The sequence below is a fragment of the Electrona antarctica genome, assembly GCF_951216825.1.
Source record: "Electrona antarctica genome assembly, chromosome: 17".
NCBI lineage: Eukaryota > Metazoa > Chordata > Actinopteri > Myctophiformes > Myctophidae > Electrona > Electrona antarctica.
The window spans coordinates 36,592,626-36,613,417 of record NC_136798.1 but is presented as its reverse complement, the minus strand read 5'-3'; the positions used below and the strand labels follow the sequence as shown (position 1 = coordinate 36,613,417).

The following is a 20,792-nucleotide window of genomic DNA, read 5'->3' as shown; positions in this document are numbered from 1 at the left end:
AAAAAATAGAGACACTGCGTGATACAGATAATCCACGGGCCTCGTTCCCAAAGGGGATGTTTATTTAACCCTTTGTATCCCTGCTGCCCGTAGAACTAACAAGAAGACGCGTAGGACCGGCCTCATGATGGGTGGACAGGAAATGGGTGCACCGATAGCCATCGTTGGAGAGAGCCTCCATCAGCGACTCTTAAATGGAGCCGCGTTAAGAGAGCCCTACTTCTAAACAAAACACAGATCACCGTCACTTGGCCAACCGGGTAGGGATGGGAAGTGCTGTTAAAAGGATAACAGGCTCAAGGACAATGTTTCATGCCATGAAGTTTTGAGGCTGTTCAAGGATTTTTCTAAACAAGGAAGACTAAGACCCAAAACAAAAAAAAGAAAAACGAAAGAAAGAAACAAAGAAGCAAAAGCAGCACCCTAACCAAAAAGCATTTCAACTGTAACCTTGAAGTCAGAGCAATGGAACGTTTCAGGGAACAGAAAGTGAAAGAGTTCACCCTCCCGTTCTCCTTGCCGGCCATGGCTGAACCATGCTCCACACAGTATGGATATTCTGGGATTTGTTCAGGGGCAAATCCCTATAGGCACGGGGGTCAGTTCAACAGCAAACTAGCCCGTGGTCAGTCTGTCAAAACTGCCCTCTCTGAGCCCTCTGCGACAGTTGACCCTCACAGGTTAACCTTCAGCCTCTCTCAACGTGCAGTCCACAGGCTGCCACGCGGTCCAGTGTCATGTGCAGCTCAACGCTGCCTGCCTCCACTTCTACCCCCATAGTGTTCAGGGAAGGTCACAGCTAACGTGAACTCTGACCCACTGGGCCATCTGCCTCCTGGCCGGATTTGATCCCCTGCGACCAAGTAACTAGGGGTTGGTCTGCTGCCACAGGAACGAAGGGGAGGGAGGGGGGGGGGAGAGAGAACTGAGAAGTGAGCGGATTGGCATTGACGTGAACTGTTCAAAAATAGAACTAGACTATAGAAAATGAAACGAGAACAGAGAGAGACGAGGAGAAATAATGACCGGAAAGTCGTGAGACGACCCGATAGCAGCGGTACTGTACGGTGTCCTTTACAAATGGCAGGTCCTTCCATGAAGGCCACGTCCATCCTCCAGGGAGAGACTCCCAAGCTAAATGCCACACCATCCGTCTGGACTTTTGGCACTTTGACCTTCTCCACCTCACTGCTATTGGTCCTCAGGGAGATGGCTGGATGAGACTGGCTGGCAGCCCACTGGCTTCTGGACGCACCAGACAACCAGACAACACAGACAACACAATAGTCCTTCTCCACATCTCTCTTTCTCTGTCTCTGGGTCCGTCTCTCTGCCCATCTACCCGTTCCAGTTTTCCACCAGATATTGAGATACTGTGCCACAGACTTTTTAGACTGGCTGCATGAAGGTATCCAGGCTAGACACATGACACCAGGCCCAGTGGGGAAAACAAGAGCAATGGAAGCTGGCAGGCGAGTTGTTCATAAGCGCCCTTTAGTTACATGATATTACAACACTATTGGCCAAGGCAAAAGAATTTGGGCTTATAACCTACTTTTACGAATGAATGAATAGTTTATTTCGATCTTTCAGAGAGAGACATTACACATATAATTATTTTATAAGGTGATGGAAAAGGCATAGGCAGAAGCTTATAGCTTATTTGTTACCCTGTCATCAAAGCGCTACAGCAGTGGCAAAGACATATGTCAGTTTTATCCACCACCAAAAACTAATTTTGGAAAAAAGGGCTGAGCTATGGCACCTGAAAATCAACGTAGCAGCAGCTGATTTATGTGGGTTCCTCCTTCTCTCTTCCTGTCGGGGCTCTGAATAAACTGTTGTCCGACCCCAGATATTTTTGCATGCTCTCCTTTGCTCGTACACTTCTCTCTCTCCCATCTTGCATTGCCAAGCTTTGCGGGGGGGGGGGGCAACAGCTGCAGGCTCTCACACTCCTCCTCTCCTCCACACTCTCCCCCTCCTCTTCCTCCACCCTTTCGCCGTCCTCTGCTCACATCCTCCTATATACTGCACTGGGCTCCAGGCTCCAGGCTCCATGCCCAGTCAGCTCCTCTCTCAGCCTCCTCTCCGGGCTGTAAATCCAGCCCTGATTGCTTCCTTTTCCCCCTCCCAGTTTTATCTCCTCAGGATGAAACCTCCTCGACCCCATAACGTGCCGAGAGGTGAAACCACCTTATTCATCTGCACAGGCAGCGAGAAAATGACAAGCGATGGCAGGGGGAGGTTAAAAACAACAACAAAAAACAAAAAAAAAAAAACCCCAGAAGGAATGAAAAAGACTGAACACCCAAAATATAGGAGAGCACAAACCATAGGAACAGATGCAGAGATACATACATCATTATATCTGATCCATTATCTCATAACTTATAGGCTTTAGGCAAACACTTTGCTGGAAAGCTGTGAGAACAGGATCTGTGTCGTCAATCATTATGTGGATAGTGGCATAAATCACCTATACGATCATCATTTAAGGCCTACCAGTCGACCCCATGAAAACCAGATGCTTGTCATAAGAACAGCCCCGGCAGATAAGCTCCTTTAATGACCGATCTATATTTATTAACTGCTACCTCTCCGCTGGAAAGATCTGCAGTGATGCAATGACAGACAAAGATGAACAGGGATATTTTTGGTTGAGGATGAATTAAATGAGGGGAAATATGCCACTGGCCTCTGCTTGGCAGAAAGCTTCGAGTCAGTTCTATTATGGTAGCATTTTGAGGATCAGCTCTGAATGCAGCCTCCTGACGGCTATTACTATTATTATACTTTTCACAGTTACCGTACTTGTCAAAGTACTGAGTAGAGCAGCTCTAAAGCCCTAACCACACCTGAGGGTCGCCATGAAACTCCTTGCAACATGCAACTACTTGCAACCATTATTCCCAATGGCAGTTGTTTGTTTTGTTGCAAGGAGTTGCGAGTAGTTGCAAGGAGTTGCAGCTGGTGTGGTTTGGGCCTTAGGCTAAGGGGGTTCTCAAACGTGTCCATGCCAAGGACCCCCAAATGGCAATAGACTAACCCTAACCCTGACCCGTATTGTGAAATTACTTAAAATGATTCTAAAACAAACAGGGCTGGCGTAGCGCCAGTCCGGGCAGCTATGCTACAATGTAGCCTGAGAGCTCGTTGCGGGTTCGAGTACCGGTTCCGACGGCGTTTGCTGCGTGTCACTTCCCATCTCTCTCCCCATTTCCTGTCAGCATAGAAATGTGAGGGTCCTTGACATTATAGAAATATGAGGGTCCTTGACATGATAGAAATGTGAGGGTCCTTGACATGATAGAAATATGAGGGTCCTTGACATGATAGAAATGTGAGGGTCCTTGACATGATAGAAATGTGAGGGTCCTTGACATGATAGAAATGTAAGGGTCCTTGACATTATAGAAATGTGAGGGTCCTTGACATTATAGAAATGTGAGGGTCCTTGACATGATAGAAATGTGAGGGTCCTTGACATGATAGAAATGTAAGGGTCCTTGACATTATAGAAATGTGAGGGTCCTTGACATGATAGAAATGTGAGGGTCCTTGACATGATAGAAATGTAAGGGTCCTTGACATGATAGAAATGTGAGGTTGAGAAAAGTTTGAGAACCACTGCAGTAGCACCTTGGTATGTATGAGAGCACGTTGGATGTACTCTGGCTCCAACAGTAGCACCTTGGTATGTATGGGAGCACGTTGGATGTACTAAGTGGCTCCAACAGTAGCACCTTGGTATGTATGAGAGCACGTTGGATGTACTCAGTGGCTCCAACAGTAGCACCTTGGTATGTATGGGAGCACGTTGGATGTACTAAGTGGCTCCAACAGTAGCACCTTGGTATGTATGAGAGCACGTTGGATGTACTCAGTGGCTCCAACAGTAGCACCTTGGTATGTATGGGAGCACGTTGGATGTACTCTGGCTCCAACAGTAGCACCTTGGTATGTATGAGAGCACGTTGGATGTACTCAGTGGCTCCAACAGTAGGCTATTGTGACATTGTTCGCTACTCGCCGGAGTAAAAGAAAAGATTCTACTCTTGCCAAAGCCGTCTCTCGTTGGTAGAATTAAGACACACAATTGTTGTATATATTATAAACACAAAAGGATGTTTCACTATTAACAAAGCCACGTGATTTATAGTTATATTAAAAAGTCAATCCTCATGGTCTTAACTGTACGCGCGTGTGTGTGTGTCGTGTGTGTGTGTGTGTGTGTGTGTGTGTGTGTGTGTGTGTGTGTGTGTGTGTGTGTGTGTGTGTGTGTGTGTGTGTGTGTGTGTGTGTGTGTGTGTGTGTGTGTGTACAGAATGGCCCCCTCTGGCAGCATCAACAGCATTCTTTCATACCTTTACTTGCAGCTTGGCAACCAGGGGGGTGCCCCACTACCCTATATCCTGGTGAATGGACCCCTCAAAAAACACCCATCGACCCCCAGAACACGACACGGACCATTCCGGTCCAGGGAATCCCAAAGTAGCCAAACACACACTCGTTCACTTGACGTTGTTCCCTCCCAGGCTGTTGGCAAAGCTAATTATCATTTGCCCCAAGCATTGTGATATAGAATGTATATATACAGTGTGTGTGTGTGTGTGTGTGTGTGTGTGTGTGTGTGTGTGTGTGTGTGTGTGTGTGTGTCTGTCTGTCTCTACGTGCGTGCGAGTATTAGTACCATGTCGAGGTCCTGCGAGACGCGTCGTTTGCGCAGCTCCTCCATTCGGTCGCCGACGTCACTGAAGCAGGTGTTGTAGTACTCCGAGTACTCTTGGGCGAGGTCATCTATGTTTCCCAGAGAACCATCCTGGCAGAGAGAAGACAAGAGAAGCAACGGTTAGCCAGAGGAAGGAACGCACGTAGTCTTAGCCCAGAATTACAGTATAGTCCAGCCACCATAACGCGCATCTCTGTCTCAGGCACAAGCGTTCTACTTCACAGCAGATAGGTCTTAAGGAAAACACTTGCATTTGATTTGACATATCGTTTCCGTTGGGAAGAAACTTCTAATATCCATATTCTAACTTTTTGTGGGTTGTTTTGGTAAATTAAATCAATGCCCTACTACTTGAACACACTACAGCTGAGCACCACACAAAAGTATCAAAAGTGGCAGATCTGCAAGCTTGAAACAAGATCACGCTTTGAGCTTGTCGTTGTCGATCTGCTAGTTTTTTCTATTTTTGAACTTTAATCCTGAAAAGTAACTGTTTTGGATGAGGTTTCCACCCGAACGGAGAGACGATATCCAGTTTCATCCAAGCAACAATTTATTTCCCACCGCTCATCCTTACCAGCGCTCAAGGCCAGAAGTAGGAGCTTGATCAAATGCAGGCTATACAGTCTAACAAGCCCACTACCGTACCGTCTCAACACCCTAGGCAACAGCTTCGTAAAACCACGGTCACATATGGAAGTAATTAGAAGCATATGCAAGGCGCCAACTGTACTGGCAGCCATGCGGTTGGGTAAATCAGGCATCGCGGTATGGTGGCGCAAATAAATCTAATCACTCACACACCACTTCCTCAGGTTGAGCGATACTGCATTTGTGAGATAACTCATTAGTACTGCCGGCTGGCCACGGCTTGTCCAAGGTAAAATGTATCAGTGTACATGTGCGTGATATTCTTAGGTTTGTTTTTCAAAATTGAAGAGATGGCTGCATTGTCACTGTGAAACACTGTGGAAAAACACAGGATGGGGTACTCCATAATAGACAATAAAAACAATATAAATAACACTAAACTTTCAAGTTTCATCACGAGTGATAAACTAAAACGTGGGCTGACCACCACCGTTCTGCTTCTGCCATCCTCTCAATGCAAACACAGTCCTAAGAATAGCGCTCAATAAAAGGCCAAGTATACAATACATTGGGAACATGTCTCTCTTCCTGGGGTCGGAGAACAGTACATCGAGGCCTATAACAGGGATGCCCTTTACCTCTTTGACATTCTCCAAACTGTATAAACCAAACACGCGCTTCCTGCTAGATGCAGTTCTGTTCACCACGGTTCCGGTCTTTGTGTGAATGCCATGTGTTTGGGATTGAGAGAGGAAGCCAACCTCCAAATAAAAATGGCATTACTCAGTCAACAGAATGCTTCTGGAAGATAATGCTGAACCAACTTTAACCCGTATTCAACCTCGTCGTCATATAATTGGTCCTCACCCATGTTCATTATAAGATGGCACCATTTCCATCCGCCCTGCAGTTCAGAAAGGTGCCTGCCAATGACATCGCAGTTCAGAAAGGTGCCTGCCAATGACATCGCAGTTCAGAAAGGTGCCTGCCAATGACATCCATGGGGATTCCAAGCTAATAAAACTATACAACAACAGTTCAGAAAGGTGCCTGCCAATGACATCCATGGGGATTCCAAGCTAATAAAACTATACAACAACAGTTCAGAAAGGTGCCTGCCAATGACATCGATGGGTATTCCAAGCTAATAAAACTATACAACAACATTTCTCTTCCTGGACAATTTGCATGCTGAAGTAGAAGCTTCTTGTTCTTCAATCAATACAAATCACACATGTGTGAAGTGAGGGGCGCCTTTTATCATGATGAACATGTATGATGATGATGATAAAGTCACCCACAACGACATTTGCCATTGACTTTGATGAAACGTTAAAAATCTTAAATTATCGAACCTCCTTACCAATGATGTCACTGGTAGGCATGTTTCTGAACTGTCCACAATCCACCTCTGAAACACAGGTTGAAATGGGTGAAGTGTTCTTTTAAGCTACATTAAAACCTGTTTGAGCGACCAATCTCCTGGTTCTGGTTATTTCAAGATCTAAACATAGAATTCCGAGCATAATTGTCCAGCAATGAGACGTTGACATTTGCTACTAAGAGTAACATTTTGAAGTAACAATTAATGTTTCTCTATCGTGTTGCGGAATACCAGAGATGTCTAAAGAATTGGCTAACTGGTTAAACTTTCTAAAGAATAGCCAGTTAGTGCACACAGAATCCAACTCCTGTCATGTCTCGCATGTCCACAAATATTGCAGTGGTCTACTACACTCTCCTGTATAAATGTACTGAGAAACAAAGAAGGGCGACAAAAGTATCTAGTAAAAACTGAATATAGGACCACCCCATACTATGTATGCACTTTTAAGAGAGCACCGAGTAACATCTCTTGCCTGGGCAAAGATGTAGGCCATTTCAGCAGTGATGGCTATCCGCTGAATATTCATCAGTGTTGATCTAATCTGTGCCAGGCAGACAGCTAGCATTGAATCACTGTGTAGGGTCCAACAGTCTCTCTCAGTCTCTGTCTCTCTCAACAGGGCACCCTATCTCAGTGCCAGGCCACAGATGAATGAGGCACTGTGGAGTGTGTGCCACACACACACACACACACACACACACATCTTCAGAGATGGGTCAACTCATAGAGAACACACATTAGCATGCACATACATGCTCTGGAGGTTGCAAAAACAACCCAGAACCAAAACAAACCCCAGGCAGGCCAATAATTCACCACCCAACTCGGTGAAGCTGGGCAAGGGAAATGACTGATTACGTGTTGAACCGGAACAGGACTTTCCGTTTTTAGTTAAAACGAAATACATATTCTCAGTCCTCGAATACTCACAAAAGTCCATCCAGTCCACCATCTCTGACTTGAGAGTTGAGACTGATGTCATATGGTTTGAGACACCCCATATTCCCAGCGAGAAGCCTCTCTGAGCAGGACAGAGAGAGAGGAACCCTCTCTGAGCAGGACAGAGAGAGAGGAACCCTTTCTGAGCAGGACAGAGAGCGATCGCACACGTTCATTCTGTGCACTCACTGACAGAGAACATTCTGTTACTCTGCCCCGGGACGTTTAAATCAGCCTGAACATGCCAAGAAGATGTTGATCTATTTGACACTTTGACACAGAGAGAAGGCCAGGAACTATATCCCTGAGGTATCCTCTGACCTCCAACCAACAGAATACCACCGGATTAGACGGGACTTAATTTCGCGATAACAAGCCACAATGATTCACTCGGCTATCAAATTACAAATGTCTGCTCGCACTTCTTCAAGAAGCTTCACAGTTTGACATATTCCAAACATTGGCTATGGTCAGGAAAATCTGTGTGTGTGTGTGTGTGTGTGTGTGTGTGTGTGTGTGTGTGTGTGTGTGTGTGTGTGTGTGTGTGTGTGTGTGTGTGTGTGTGTGTGTGTGTGTGTGTGTGTGTGCATGCATATCTGGAATTCCTCCACTAGCATGATGAGCTAATGGAGTTGCTCCACAGCTAGTCCCAGATGGAGCCCAGCCTGCCGAGGGCCCCCGCGGCAACCCAGAAACAGCACATGTACCACGAACCGCCCGTAAAGTGACACTGCAATGCATTACAGAGATATGTGTGTGTGTGTGTCATGTGAATGGCGAGATGGTGGGGGAGAGTGCACGTGAGAGCAAGTGTGGAAAGTGTGCTATCTACACGTGAAGACACCGGGGACCCCATGGGGATTGAGTGACTGAGGCATTCACAACACTGGTTCTTCTGATTTTTGTGTCAAGGACATCCAAATTGATCAAATAGGGCTTATGTGTTTAAACGGCTACACTTTGAAAGCCACTGCACTCAGTGTTCGAGTAAATGTGCCAACGCAAGCGTGTAGGTGCAAAGAGTGCACGTCCGGGGGTCTGAAAGTGGTCCACATGGCAGCCTGAGTAGTGATGTGTGGGCTACTGAAGGAGAGGCTACAGGGGTAAGACACATCTGGAGTCTTTATCTATGACAAAAGGCCCTGTGTATAAAGATCTGAAATCTATCATGTGCTGCTGTTATCTGACCCAACAGACAACATATGGTCACGCATGCATTAGTCTTAGCACGTTAAACAATAGTCATTTCAAGAACTCCCCGTTTTTTAAAGCAGCTCTTCAATAGCTTGAGTACATTAAAGATGGGGTGAAATGGTTAATTTTATTTTGAAGTTTCAGCCTGAAACGGCAGGCTCTGAGTTTCGGAACCAATCAGAGCGTTGCATCCCTTCGGGCGATGGGACGGTAACTCTGCTACACGCACGACCACGCACAACGCATGGACTGTGTTTGTTTACAAGGCAGACAGTCGGCCAGCTCTACCAGTTTACTGCGATGTGGTTTATTTCTAACCTATAATGTTTTCAGATACATATTTTAGCGTGATGATTAAGTTTAAAACGAGTTGATATTGTCTGGATGTCATCTTGAATGAGACTAAAAACGGAGGAGTTCTGTAATCAAAAACACCTGTGTTTGGACAGACGCGCAGCAATGGGAATAAACCAGGTGAATGAAATCAAGCTTTTCATGTGAGCCTAGTCTACACGGCATCACGTTTTCATTCAAAGGAAGTAATTCAAATTAGATTTTATGGACTTTTGATATAAAAATACACAAAACAAAATTGGCATCCATTGTTAGGTATATGGATATAGTCTAAAAGTGACCACTTGGATAAAAGTGTGAAAAACTTATTTTTAATTTCACTAGGTCTTTGATTTTGAACGAGAACTTCACATATTAGGGGAAAAAAACGACATGCTTCCTGACAAACAAATGTTGCTTCCACAGAGGTGGCTGTATGCCTGGAATGGAGGAGACTAAAATTGGCCTAGCTGATGCAACCGCCTCCACACCCCGGATGCTTGGAACACCCCAGTTTGAGGCAAGAACAATCATCATATAAGAACAACACCCAAGCAAATACAAAGAGTGTGTTTGTGGGTGTGCCTGTGCGCACGTGTGTGTGTGTGTGTGTGTGTGTGTGCTTCTACACGAGTGTTCATGTGTCAATGCATCATCTTTGAGATTAAATTAAATCTCTGTCCAGGCACAAGATACTGAGGTTCTATGATCACGAAAGCTAGTCGCATTTTCCTGCCCAGTTGAAGGTTTGAAAAAGGCAGCCAGCAACAGAACTCTAGGATATGCCCGTTCTTTTCCAAGATTTTGTGTAAACAAAATGTCAGAGGCCATCGGGAGTATTCCTGTAAAGATCATTTGCTAAAGTTATTATTCAAAGGAGTGGCATAAATCACTGATAGAACACTGAATGATTAGCTTTCATGCAGTTTACTAAACAAGGTTAGAAACTGCTGGCATTGCAAAACACTGTGTGAGGCTGTGAGCGCGAGTATTTCAGCAATGTAAGATATGAATGCTATTCAGCCATTACCAAGACATTTGCACAACAAGCAATCTATTCCAAAATGTATTAAGCGTGAAGAGGAATGCAGATGATTAGAAGTTGTGGCTGCATTCCAACACCTCCCCCCAACTTGCCCTTCATAGAGGAAAGTGTAATTACCACTGCTTTCATATTGAAGCCTATATAACGTCTTGGCCCGGAACACCCACATGAGGTGAGGTGGCATGGTTGAGGAGATGAGTGTGGAAACACAATTAAGACCTAGTGACCCCTGGTCACTTAATCAATTAGCCATAGCATTCCTGGCATTCTCCCCTCCCCAGGGGACAGATCTAGAGACAAAAGTCGGTATTGAACAGAGGTGCTTGCTTTAGTGAAACTACTATGTAGTGTGAAGGGTCTGTGTGTTTAAAGCTTATGGCTGATTTGTGCTAGTTGCGTACCCGGTGTCGTCGACTCGTCATGCACCGAAAATAGCCAATCTACAAGTTCGCAGCGCATCAGCAATTATCGGTATTTGACGTGGCGTACAGACAACTATGCATCAGGCATTCATCTGCAATCTGTTAGGTTTCAGAAAATATACCAAAACAATCTGCCATGCGGTCTATCACTAAGTGTCATGGTTGTGCGATTCCATAATCAAAATGTGATTCATAGCCCACAAAATCTTCATCTGCAAGTCACTATTCAACTGTGCATTCACCCTCAATCATAGTAGTAGCCAACTACAAGACATGGCAACATTTAAAGATACAAAAATGACTTTTTTTGCTGAAGGGGTGCCGATGTCCAAACTCAACTGCCTGGATGAAACATGTTGTGTGGGCAGTCATTATGCTAGAGCTCCACTCTGTGCCAATAAGGATTTTTATTTTTCCATTATTTATTTATTTGTAAATCTGGTAGAACACATTTCAGATGAACTGCATTCCATAGCTGAAGGTTACCACATGATTCAAGATCAAGTTATATATTTATTTATTCATTCTGCAGCCAGCATGCAGGTTCAGAACTCATGAGATCTGACCCCTTCTTGGGTCTTCTCGTGTGCTTCGAAATGACGGCCAAGTTGTAGAGCTAATCTCTCAATCGAGTTAAACCCAATTCACGTTTGTGACAACATGCTGGATGATGTGCACTTAACTCCCTCAAAGAAATGAGTTGTTTGTCATAACCAGCAGGACAAGCAGGCGTTCCGAAAGGCTCAAAAACCATTAGTCTCGGGCCTAACGTATATTTGCTCTGGTCCAGCCTTTAGGTACACATTCCTGACAGTGCTGTTTTTGTCATACTGGAGCGCGCTCACGTGGGTCTGCGTTCTGGTGTTCATGGCAGAGGGTATTGTTACAGGACTCGTTTTGTGACTAGCCGTCCCAAAAGGGGAGGGAAGATGACAACAACAGTCATGCAGCTGATGTAATGTAAGAATGGCAAGTAGAAAGGATCACTTTCACTTGATACACATAACCATAGGATGAGGGCGGTGGGTTGAAATTGCCACCCGCTCACTTGCATTGTATCACACTGTAACGACGTCTCCCTTCAGAGAAAGGAGCCAACAGGATTCTTCTGTTTCTTCCCGAGGTGTGTACAATAGATCCAACCTGAGCCACGAGAAACTGCTCGACAACCCCCCCCCCCCCCACACACACACACACACACACACACACACGTCATCATAAGAGCTAGGGCTGGTAAGCAATCCTACACTCCACCCATCCCCTCAGCCCCTCCATCCCCTGAGGCTCTTCCGAGACTGAGGAGGTGGAGGACAATGGCCTTGTCGCTCGACTCCTGCCTGCCTCTGAGTCTGTTCCAACCATTCTTACCCAGCCGTCAGCACCTACCACACCACCACGGGCCTGAAAAGAGCTTCCTGGACTGGCATTGAACGCAGGTGTGCAGCTGCACAGCTGGCCCATCAGAAAGAACACGTCAGGGGACCGGGAAGGGGTTGGGTTGAGGAATGGGGTTATGAAGGGGTGAAACGTGCGACTGTGATGCATAAACCAATGAGGAATGGGGTTATGAAGGGGTGAAACGCTTGACTGTGATGCATAAACCAATGAGGAATGGGGTTATGAAGGGGTTGGGTTGAGGAATGGGGTTATGAAGGGGTTGGGTTGAGGAATGGGGTTATGAGGGAGGGGTGAAACGTGTGACTGTGATGCATAAACCAATGAGGAATGGGGTTATGAGGGGTGAAACGTGTGACTGTGGCAGAAGGGGTTGGGTTGAGGAATGGGGTTATGAGGGGTGAAACGTGTGACTGTGATGCATAAACCAATGCGAGCAGGAAGAGGAGAAGGAGGCATTGGCCTGACCAATGCCTCCTTCTCCTCTTCCTGCTTGCAAATCAACACAGGTCATCAATTTCAAGTTCAATAAAAATGTGCAGACAGAAGTGCAGAACGTGGTCACGTTTAAGCCTGACTAAGAGAAGTTCTGGCCATGGGAGGAGAAGGGGAAGACTGTTGAGGATGGGGGGGGCCAGGGGCCACAGCCCACCCCCTCTGAAAGGGCTTCCTGAGGATATCCGTGGCTCTCTAGTGTAGCAGAACAGGGCACTGCCTCAACAGAGGAAACCTGCTCAGGCTCAGTCAGGGAGGGGTGACCCGAGCTGGGCTTAGCTAGGGGGGGGGGGGGGGGGAGATCAAGTTAAGGCTGAGCAAAGATTGGATGGGTTACAGAGAATGGCCTCATAGCTGCCTCATAGCTGCTGCCAAGATTTGAGGCAAGACGACTAGCATGTAAGCGTTATGTGGGTGGAAGCAAATAGGGATTTCACTTTGTGATCTAACCACATGTTTCCCAGACAGGATCAATAGTATTGGTCTCAAGAGCAATGTGAAAGCCTTGGGTTTAGAAATGAATTCTTCTATTCTAAAGTGTAACATCACACAGCTTTCCAAGTGGACTGACATACACACAAATGTAAACACAACAAAACACTAGAAAACTCTTCAAACAGATACAACTTCTCTACAGTCAAGTTAAATGGCAATTGGAATTGATTTAACTTAAGCCTAATCTGAAGACAAACAAAACCAGACAAATAAATGGGATGAGAGGCTCCATTCAAAAGACCAGAGGGCAGATAAGGAATACAGTGCATCTCTCTCAGCTGTCCGGGTATGTCATCAAATCAACCAGGCTTGGAAGGAACAGTATTTGAGGCTTGCCAAGCCTTGCCTAAAGTCTCATCTGGAAATTGGTACTTAACTTTTTTTAAGTCCCGTTATGAGATGCAACAGTGTTTCCAAGTAAAACTAAATTGTTTCAGGGGAGGAGGAAAGGGTGTGTGATATTATTGAGGTGCGGCAGTGAGATTGAATTTAACATTCAACAAAAACTGTTCACATTTGAAGACTCCAGCTCCAGGTCAAGGGAAATGTATGCTTCCACAAGTCCACTGGGTTCTTCGAGGGTAAATCCCTATTCAGACGTCTTTAATTCCAACCAGTCAGCAAGCAGCACAGCTTTATCTCGAGCTCTATATGCTCCTAAACATCGTGACGCTCTTAATTAGCTCAAGGGCTGTTTACTCGGCTTAAACCACAAATAAATGACTGGCACACTGAGGTATTCTCATTAAACACATTCCTCCACAGTCTGCATTGTATGGTTAACCTCAGAGGCATGGGGGCTTCTCAGAATAAAACTGTAGGCCAAAGGCCATGCATTCTGCCTCTTTGATCTCAAGTAAAACATGCCAATTCTCATTATTAAGCCAATGACACGATACTACTACAATGCTACATGTCATATTACCTTCTAATCATGTCAATCAGTGCAGCTGAGTGCTGACACACCTTGCCTTATGTTTGGTTGTAGCTGTTTGCTGTAAAGTGGAGTACCACATTTTTCCCCACCAAGGTACTGGGGCTCCTTGTGTGTGTGCTTTGCTTCCTTCAGGCAGAGTTGCCATATCTGCTAATTATAAGCAACCTTTGACTTGTTTTTTGGGGCTTGATTCTTAAGTGTACAGTAGTTGCTTGTTTGGGCTTGCTTCCTAATGTTGTTTAAACCAGTGGTTCCCACATGTCTTCATGTCAAAGAACCCCAGATTAATAGGCCTTGTCCACAGACATCCATCGTATCTAAACATAATTTATGTCGTGCCTTTTTTATTAAAATGTTTAAAAAATATTCAAAATATTTCAATTTATTCTCAATGTGTTTTTAAATAATCATAGACCTGGACACTTGTTTCTCTTGCAAAACTGGCAACACAGTAAGAGAAAGATGAACTTATGCACACACACAAACGCAAAGATTTATGGGTTACATGAAAAAGGTGGATACATGCTGGTTAGGTATCTGTCTAATTGAAACGGCATGTAAGCATGTCATCACCTGTGAGGGGTTAAGAACAAATTCATTTCTGGTAAATTCAATTCCTTCAATCCACAGTAAAATCCTGTGTTCATTTAACTCTGAGAGTACGGGTCCACATTTGGGTCCACTTTTACACTCTCCGAGTTGGAACATTTTTAAGTAAAAAAACTAAACAAAACACTGACGATTTACCGTGTAGGCTTGGGGCGAACCAAATTCAAAAGGGCATTCCCCACACCGGGCCCCCAGCAAAACAAAAGCTATTGAAACACATTACATAGTGCGATGGCTATATATAGCATGGCCATTTGGCCTCCAGGGAGATAGGGCATTCATTGTGCTGGACAGGTTGCATAAAGACATAAAGATAGAGGCCCAATGACTCTAAGCCATCTGCTAATGATAATTCATTACTCAAAGACTTATACATACATTTACACGGAACGTGTATCTTGAAATATTAACGTTATTGGGGTTTATTAAATATACTTTGTTCAAGGGGAGACAGCAAAAACAGTGAGCCATTGATGTTATCCACCACTACCACTGCCTGTATGTGTGATTGCGTTTCAGGATGCTGAAGATGATCAATGCTGGCAGCTTGACATTCGCCCTCGAGAGTCAAGAACAATAAATCCGGTCACATCTCCTGACTGGGAGCCCTCAGCCCAGAGGTCTCCCACTCAGTGTCAGAGGGCAAAAGAAGTCATGCCTCCGTCTTTCACGTTTCACCCTCTACTGCCTGCCCACCCACACACACACAGGCCGTTCACATCACAACTCCCAGCCAGGTCACACACACACCAAACCAATTTAACACCTCACTTTTCAAACGCTGTGTGAAACTTAACTTAACTGACCACAGCACTTTTTTTCCGCAGGCGCAGATCAATACGAATCGATCCAATGTCTTTGGTCTTGTCTTATTAATGTATTGTTGCCAACATGCATTGCACGTCACTGGAAAATAATGGGGTGCGGTGTAAAACTCTAAAATAAACGTAATCAAATGAAACGCTGATAATAAGATTGCCATGCTTTGCTCTCAAATGATGTGCCATCTTAAATTAATATGGGAATTGATATTTGCAAATGAATGTTGCAAGTCAGACCTTCTGACTTCTAAAAACAGAAAATGCGTCTTCAGAATGTTTCCCCCTGTAACCTTCCCACACTGACACACATTCCAGCACAGCGGTCTTGCAGAACAAGTGTTTCTCTCTCTAGCTTCTCTGCAAACAACGTTTCACTAAAGTGTCTGCTAAATGCCTAAATTGTCAGCCAGGACTTGTTGTGGAAATCTGAAATGAGCACAAGATTCTTTCAAGAGTGTAGAAATACAACCTAAAGATTAATAAGGAAGCCTACCATGTTTTTACACGGATCCAGCTCGCATGCAATGAAATCCTGAACGTGTGAGCTCCACTCCTTGCAAACTGGTAAAAACAACAAACTGACTCCAAGTCTCCCAACAACCCCAATCCCCAAATCACATGTGATTGTAATTTGTGATCTCTGATCTGATGATGTGGGGGTGCGATCGATTTTAAGCGTAGGCCTAAACACATGCGCGCTCCCCGAAGTGTTTTGATTTGGTGATTTACATATATGTGCACGCAACAATCAACTTCAATACACAATCAACGACAATGACTAGACAATGTCTGTCCCTTTGACAACAACAAGGTATTTCTCAGCTACTTGTTACAGCCCCGAGCCCTATCTTCCTGTCTGTCTACCCTCCCCCCAATAAACTCACCAGCATCCCCATCACGTCCGTCCACAGTTGGGTGAAACTGTCCGATGGCGCATTGTCCGTCCCTGTGGGCTCCGTGACCGTGGACGGGCCAGCCGTGGCCCCCTGGTCGTCCTCCATAGTGTTTATATGGTAGTGTTAAAGTCGCCTCTGGCACTTCCGAGCTTCAACCCCAGACCATACACGGTCCGATGATCGCTACAAGTCGATCCTCGAAAGGTGACAAGGTAACTTCGCTAGTGAAAGTTGCCCTTGTCGCTCCAGTGAAATGTCCTCCTAACATTCCGGGACGCAATCTGAAGCCCAGCGGCGCGTAATAAAATACTCCGAGACATTCCCTCGAAACTCGTGAATCGTCGACACCAATGACATAATAAAGTTAAAGTAGACAACAACAACAACAACGCGCTTCTCGAGTCCGTCTTTCTCTTTGCTCCTCTGTCCCATTACCGACCGGGTCATTTACTCTCTGAAAAGTTTTCAACAGTGCTCCGCTCCGCGAGCAGCCCACACCGCACTGCTCCTCCGTGCCCCGGGCGAGCGTGAACCAAATCATACACCGGGGGTGGTTGGAGAACTCGCCAACAAGTAACAACGTATAGTCCAGATTCCAGAAGCCTGTAATGTAATCCCTTCCCTTGGCGACCGACTGAAAGTATGAGCTCGGTGATTATTACGCGACAGGGACGGTGACAAAAACCTCCATCCAAAACAATGGGGGAGAAAAACGCCCGAAGCAGCACAGACCTTGTTGATAATTATCCACGCTCCCTCCCTCTAAAAAGTGAGCTCTCCTCACTTCACGAGTCTTGCCTTGCGCTCTCTGCTCTCTCTCTCGCACACACACGCGTGCGCGCACGTACACAATACACACACACAGTCACACATACACACACACAGGAAAATTACATTACAGGCAGCGGCTAAAAGCTGTCCCACCAGAAGTGTTAGCCTGGTTAATAAACCAGACCGAATCAGCCGTTGGCAAAAAAAAGTTGCCTACCAGCGGATTTCGACAGTGTTGTGTGATATTAGTCTGGCTTATTAGCCAGGCTACAGAAGTGTAGCATAGGTCAGGAGTCTAGGACACCAACTTTTACTTTTTCTTTTCTTTTTTTTTTTTACAATTATTTTGGAATGCAGATGAATACTTTATACCATGGCTTTTCCACCAATACTTTATCCATCAACGAACGTTGAATAGAGTTTGGGAACAAAGCCACATTCTGCGCACAATTGCATCAAAAACAAAGGCGCATGGGAACATGTTTTAAAGGGGGTGACGCACACGCTGCCCTATTCATGTTACAAATCTCCATGAATGCCCTGCAACAACACATGAAAGACCTTTAGAGCTTTAGCAAAAAAAGTGAAGAAAAAATATATTCAGGCTTGGATGCTGTAATGCACTAAAGCATTTTTTAAGATCAATGCAATGCCCTGATGCCCAACATGCAGATCTCATTTGAATAACAGTACTGTCAGTACAATAGAATCGCCATCTAGGAGGAAAATAGTTAAACGTGTTATGATGAGCATGAAATTGCACAGTTATGCTCAGTGATTAGTCGTTTGTTATGCTCCACCACCAAGCAACTCTATTGTAATTGTAATAAATTCGTGAGACTGTCTTGTGTTCTGTCGCCTCTTGCCAGAAGAACATTCTCTCCGAGAGAACTGCATGTCTGCTGGCGAACGGCAACAGCTGCCAAGGTCGCGTGACAGATGCCAGAACCAGAGGGAGAGAGATATAGCGACAGGACTACAAAAAAAAAATCAAAGCTTCTCACTTTTCACTCAGTTTTTTCCATGGCTCCATAAGAATCAATAACCCACACCTCACCTGCTGTTTGCACTATATATGTAATTGCATACAGAAATAGAAAATGGAAACATAGCAAACTCTTATTTCATTAACCGTGCACACACATGAACCTTATAGGATAAGGGCAATAGGATAACATTTGTTGGTGAAAATAGCAGTTCTACAAACTCATGTAGAGCTTACTGATGAGATTCTCCCGCGATGTTGTATGACAGATATTCATCACACATACGCACAGCTTTATGCATATTTTGTTGTATGCTTTTCTTTGTGCGATATTAAATGAATAGGGTGATACCGATGGTTGACTCTCCCCGGTGAGTGTGTACAGTGCGTGAGCGTTAGTGTGGTGCATGGCGGATGGAGAATGGCTTTGGAAGGCCCAGGACAAGAGGCAGACGCTACGCTTCACAGTAACTTGCTTACTGTCTAAACACACTGAACACACGCCGACACAAGTGCAGCTTTGTTCACCAGTGAGACTCTAACCACCGGGGTCATCACTACTGACCCCAGACAGAAACCCCAGGGTGACATCCACAAACGGCTGTCCTGCAAGTAGCGGCTGTGTGTGTGTGTGTGTGTGTGTGTGTGTGTGTGTGTGTGTGTGTGTGTGTGCGTGTGTCCATCCATCTAGCTCGTTTTCCTGTGAGGGGTGACCATGACCGACCGCGTTGTGCTTGAGATGAAACACCCTCCTCCTCTTTCCCCTGCTGCCACTGGTGAGGTGAGGGTGGTGTTGAGAAGTCAAACGCCGCACCCACTCACTCACCCACCCATACCGTCCCTCCCTCACGCTCTTCCCCAGGACAAGACAAGACCCCACCTGGAGGGCCTCAAACAGAGGGATCAGACTGGGTAATGAGGAGAGGAGAAATGACCTGTGGCTGTAACTTGACTCAGTGTGCACAGTGCACACTCATCAAACACTACAGAGGGAGAGAGAGACGGAGTGTGCGTGTGTGCGCGTGCGTGCGTGTTAGTGTTTGAAGATCCCTGCCAATCCCTCACACTCACACTCAACACTAATCAAAGTGTCCCGCCGCTATTCAAGAGGAAACACTCTTTTGCCACAAGGGTCAATTAAACATTTGATGTTTTATTGTTTCTCCAGTCTCCACATTGGTCAGTTTACCAATGAACTGAAACATGGTAGAGCGGTCTCTTTTTATGTGAAATATCTAAATATGGTCTGAAGGTCGCTCAGGGATGGGGCTAAAAATGTGGAGTATTTCAACAACATACATCTGGCTGGAACCCATTCACACCCACCTATACATTTGAATAACTCTCAAAGTGGGATGAGAATGCTAAATTGATTCCATATGGCTTTCAAAATCAGTCCGTGTGCGAAATAGATGATATCATGATTCTAAATCATATCTATGTAGTTTAGTCTGAGATTAGATTTGAACACTTCATAACGTGGTTTGGTGGGCGCCACACACTGAAACCATGTACAGTATGCTGCGATGTCTTACATTAGATTTTTCCTGTTGTTAATTTTTTCATTCTTTTGTCCGTTAGCATCGTTATCATGCTTTGTCTCTTTGTATGACTCTAAGACGAGTACTCATATCAGTTTTATTTATTTATTGTGCCCTAAAAGTTGGCAAAGAAAATAACGACTTCAGTGTCTTGCTCTTCGCTGCCTATGCTGGCAATTGTTTATTTATTTCCCAGCAATGTAATGGTATTCCTGTATAAATATTAGGTGAATCTTCTGATCAGTGCACAATGTGACTTCTGGACCAAGCAATCACACACGCACACGACCACGCACGCACACACAGTGGAATCATAAAAGACGGGGGCCTTTCTCTTATAATCTCTCCCACCTGCGGAGAGGATCATGCAGCGCAGCGGCAGTGAGCCTCTGGAGAGCATTAGCCCCCTATAGACCCCGCAGGGATCCGCGCAGACAGAGAGACATTAGAGAGGGAGTCGGGAGAGTCCCTATATCAGCAGAGAATCTGCTACGTCTGCAGTGCACCTGAGTACATTCATATTAACCTACTCACAACCTGTCCATCAGACAGGGCCATGTCCCACAGGAATTCAAACTTGCAAGAGTAGTTCCTCTCTATAAAAAGGGTAGCAAGTTGGACCCTGGGAACTACCGCCCTGTGTCCATCCTTTGTTCCATCTCAAAGGTCATAGAGAGACTAGTATATGAACAGATAAATTCATATCTGCTTAATAACAAGCTTCTTTTTGAATTCCAGTCAGGCTTCAGAAAATCTCACTCCACTGATACATGTCTGTTATACTTGACTGATAGCATCAGACGTGAGGTTGACTCAGGCAAGTACTGCGGCATGGTCATGCTGGACCTTCAAAAGGCTTTTGACACTGTGAACCACTCCATACTGCTAAACAAGCTGAAGGCAATCGGTTTTGATGGCCCATCGTTAAACTGGGTGAGATCTTACCTTGAGGGAAGGAAACAGGTGGTCGATGTGAATGGTACCCTGTCTACTTCCCTCCCAGTAGAGTGTGGGGTCCCCCAAGGGAGCATCCTAGGGCCTCTACTGTTTCTAATTTATGTAAACGACATGAACTCGGCATGTAAATGCAATCTGTTCTTGTTCGCAGACGACTCAGCTCTCCTGGTCTCGGACAAAGATAAGTCGCAGGTCGAGAGAGTACTCAGCACAGAGCTCGGTAGCATCTGTCTTTGGCTCTCCGACA

The 20,792-nt window shown here is 45.3% G+C and overlaps 1 protein-coding gene across 7 annotated transcripts in view; it reads right to left on the bottom strand.

Annotated features, from left to right (window-relative positions):
- Positions 1-20,792, bottom strand: part of sash1a (SAM and SH3 domain containing 1a) — a 274,948-nt gene that overhangs the window by 65,103 nt on the left and 189,053 nt on the right. For 3 of the 7 annotated variants that reach the window (XM_079526965.1, XM_079526964.1, XM_079526968.1), the window contains exon 2: positions 4,694-4,822. In XM_079526965.1, the coding sequence (XP_079383091.1) occupies positions 4,694-4,822 (129 nt within the window). Of the gene's footprint in view, positions 1-4,693; positions 4,823-13,953; positions 14,092-15,888; positions 16,069-16,279; positions 17,036-20,792 lie in introns of those variants that run through there. The other 4 variants (XM_079526966.1, XM_079526970.1, XM_079526967.1 and 1 more) reach the window with 4 other exon arrangements.